This window comes from Salvelinus sp. IW2-2015, unplaced genomic scaffold (genome assembly GCF_002910315.2).
Source record: "Salvelinus sp. IW2-2015 unplaced genomic scaffold, ASM291031v2 Un_scaffold10110, whole genome shotgun sequence".
NCBI classification, from domain to species: domain Eukaryota; kingdom Metazoa; phylum Chordata; class Actinopteri; order Salmoniformes; family Salmonidae; genus Salvelinus; species Salvelinus sp. IW2-2015.
In genome coordinates, this window is record NW_019951368.1 from 1502 (window position 1) to 5535 (window position 4034).

General features: G+C 35.2%; 1 protein-coding gene across 1 annotated transcript; it reads right to left on the reverse strand.

The window, feature by feature from the left end:
* Positions 1-978: 978 nt before the first annotated feature.
* LOC112079892 (uncharacterized) lies at positions 979-3727 on the reverse strand. Its single transcript, XM_024145702.2, has 8 exons — positions 3272-3727; positions 2260-2586; positions 1998-2093; positions 1793-1817; positions 1651-1700; positions 1537-1567; positions 1215-1243; positions 979-1016 (listed from the first exon to the last, which is right to left on the reverse strand). Exons 1-8 carry the CDS (start codon positions 3522-3524, stop codon positions 979-981), a joined length of 849 nt encoding a protein of 282 aa, XP_024001470.2. The 5' UTR covers positions 3525-3727.
* Positions 3728-4034: the final 307 nt, after the last annotated feature.

The following is a 4034-nucleotide window of genomic DNA, read 5'->3' on the forward strand; positions in this document are numbered from 1 at the left end:
GGTTTGTTTTATGTGAAATAAAAATAAAATAAAAAATGTGACTGAATGCGTCTGTGGTTTCCTATGCAAACTACTACTAACCATCAGAAATTACACCATTGACATAGAAAGTGAGACAAGATATTGTCCATGGTCAGATAGATACCGTGAAACAAAACCTGACTCGTTCTGCCTGACGTATGGAAATCCCAAGAATACACCTAACTTACTATTATTACTATTTCAAAATATTGAACTCACCTTGAACACGCACTATAACGTGTTCAATATTCCGTGTTTCACCCTGAAATATAAAATTACAACAGGCATGGAAAAGTAAAAGAGGAAGAAATTAAGTGTAGACCTGTAAGCCTCTATAACTAAGAGTCATTATAATCATTAATTATCATTAGTCAAAGCTCATTTAGTACTCACAGCTCACCAGAATTTCGTGGTACGTGGTATCCTCTGTTTTGGAGATATGAAGATGGAAGTTAAATATATATAATTAAAACAAGTTATTTAGCAAAAACAATCACCCAAGGCCCTGAAATCTGTTAGATCACCATTCACCCAGTACTGTAAATGTCACAATATAATCATTGCATTTCCATGAAGCTTCATAATATCTAAGCATTTCTCACCCATCTCATGGTATGTCTCAATCTCAACACCTGATTAGAAGATGTTATAACCGTTAAAACAATTCATTATTTTCACTCAAGGCGTGGCATATTATTTCAGTCATGACCATTATCTAAGCATTTCTCACCCAAATGTTGGTACGTTGAATCATTTGTTTGGGAGATTAGAAAATTAAATATCTTATTTTCTTATTAAAGCAATGTATTTAAATAACCTTTTTTTTTATTCATGATGCAAAAAATATTTTATTTATTTATTTCCATTTACCCAGTATTGCAAATGTAAGAATGAAAAAACATACCTATTTTTAATTTACATCATAAGCAGTACATTTCAATGCAGCATCATATTATCTTAACATTTCTCACCCAGATCCTGGTACTCCTCCCCACCTGTTTGGGGGATAAGATTAAAATTAGATTTTAAAATAAGAAATATAGACTCCTGTTTTAACGCAAGGCACTGAAACTAATTTCATGAGGATTTACTTAGTATCTGCATGGTCAGTATTTTAAAACACACTTACGTTTAATTTAAAGCATAGTTAATGCAGCTAACCATTATCCAAACAAACAAATATATTATCTTACCGGCCACACTGGCATAGGCAAATTCATCACTGAGAAATAAACAAGATACAGATTATTATAAATTGGTAGTTGTTGTTAGATTGTCATATTCCATTAAATATGAATCTTATTCATATACACCTTTATATAGAAGCAGCACACTTTACATTATTGTTTTTGTACTTAAGTAATCTAACACCTTTGTGTTTCCCCATTGCTTCATTGCCGTAGAAATACAGAATGTAGTCTGTGACATTTATATTCAAAGAAACTAATACAAATAGATACAAATATTTTTTTTGATATAATAAAGTAAAATGTAAAGGAAAATTGGTTTTCCAACCTGGATTCTTCCTCCACGTTTGACGTTCCGTCTAAGACAAAGAAATATCCCAGAATGTAAAATAAATGTTCATTAATAGAACAATAGTTTTATCGGAAAGCTTAAAAAACATACCGTCACCCTCCCCTGTCATTGGCACATCGTTCTCCTCCTGTTGTTGTGTTCTGGAGGAAATATACATGTGAACCGTTCAATCATTATACATTATCATGCTAAACAAACTAGCTATGAAATGTAATGAAAACTATACGCTTACCTTCCACAATAACATTGTAAAGCTCCTGTCAGAAAATAAATGTAACATTATTGGTTAAACTCAAGCTAACTATCATAACAATGATATCAGAACTGCTCCAGATAGTTCATTCAATCCAGATACGGAATGTATTAGTTTGATAAACATTATTCTATATGAATTAGACCTGTATATCCAGAGTAATGTCCATGTTAAATGGCCTGACCTTGTTTAATGAACKGCCACCYTATGCCCACTATCAGTGATGAGATCAGAAGAAAACAGGCGCACAACACGAGTGTGATTAAGTGACTCCAGGACACTGGAAAGCAGAACAGYCATGTCGTTATACATCTKATTTCTATAGTAACAACGTACTGCAACCATGAACCATCAACAATGACTTTCTAATAACACAACTAGTTACGTATGAAGTGACTCTATTATTTAAATATAGAAGTATTTAGAGAAACACCATACATTCTTACCATCAACCTGTAGAAATACTGCATTATTTCCATATAATGTTCTGTCTTTATCWTTGAGGYMTTTTGATTGCAGATCAAMCACACAACTGTAGTTACCTGCGTCATTCTTATTAAAACTTTTAATCGTAAAYGTTACCTCCGTGCGCTTTACATCAAACACCTGGATCTGAACAACAGAGCCATACTTGCAGAGGTAAGCGTGAATTAAGTCACTGGTATTTTTTGTTTGAAAACTTGGSTCTGAGATTGTACACTTAAACTCCACACCKTCTCCCTTTCTCACAGTTCTTGAGCCTGCAAGTGATATGTCTSCAGGGAGTATACGGTCTGTATGAGCAGGAAMAGACAGGAATCATGTAAGGTGTAAAATATTGCAGTCACATTGAAATATACATGTATCAAAAACATTGAAAAGGATAGTATATCCATATACACTGAGTGTACAAAACATTAAGGACACCTGCTCTTTGCATGACATAGACTGACCAGGTGAATCCAGGTGAAAGCTATGATCCCTTATTGATGTCACTTGTTATATCCACTTCAATCCGTGTAGATGAAGGGGTGGAGACAGGTTAAATAAGTATTTTCAAGCCTTGAGAAAATTCAGACATAGATTGTGTATGTGTGCCATTCAGAGGGTGAATGGGCCAGACAAAATATTTAAGTGCCTTTGAAAGGGGTATGGTTGTAGGCGTCAGGCACACCGGTTTGAGTGTGCCAAGAACTGCAACACTGCTGGGGTTTTTCACGTTCAACAGTTTGTGTATCAAGAATGGTCCACCACCCAAAGAACATCCAGCCAACTTTACACAACTGTGGGAAGCATTGGAGTCAACATGATTCAGCATCCCTGTGGAACGCTTTTGAAACCTTGTAGAGTCCATGCCCCAACGAATTTAGGATGTTCTGAGGGCAAAAGGGGGTGCAACTCCTAATGTTTTGTCCACTCAGTGTGTGTCAAATAATGTCTAAGAGCAATGACCTATCCAGACAGTAAAAAGATCCTTACCCATCACCTGGATGGAAAGGAAATTATCTCCTTTTCCTTGCACTTCAGATAATGGAAACTGGGTTTTAGAGAACACACAGCTGTAATTGCCAGTCTGTTGGCCAGTAACACTTTTCATGATGAAAAGGGTGTCTTCTTGTATAGTTCTCTTATGTTGCACTACAACTCCGTTAATGCACAAGTAAACATATGCCACTTTGTCTTCCTTGCGCCCATGTGTACTACATTTTACCACTAGGTCACTTCCCTCCATTATCGTTCCTGTAGTAGTCCAATAGATCTTTGCTGGAAAAATCTTCTTGGCTAATATTTCAGAAAATAAAAAGTATTTGGCGCATAAAATATCTGCAATATGTAAATCGTTTATGTGTAGAGTATCATAGTGTAATTATCTAAACGAGAATTCAATCATCTTCAATAATGAATGGACTTTGACCTGCCTGTGTTTTGGACCATGGCCTCTCTTGACAAGGCACCTTAAGAGGAGAAAATACATTCAAAAGATACAACATAGACCAATTTAAATAGCAAAATGTGAAATACATTTGAATTCAATTAAAACTAAATCAATATCAGGTTAATTTTCATAAATATACTTACACAGGATGAGGATGAACATGATCATTGTGCTCAACACAGAAGTCAGAATAAAGCCTTCCCCTTCCTACACCAAGGATGAAACCGTATGACTTAGATTTATAGCCCACAGTCGGATTTATGAGTGTATATTATTTACTACACCTTCACTATACAATGTCACATC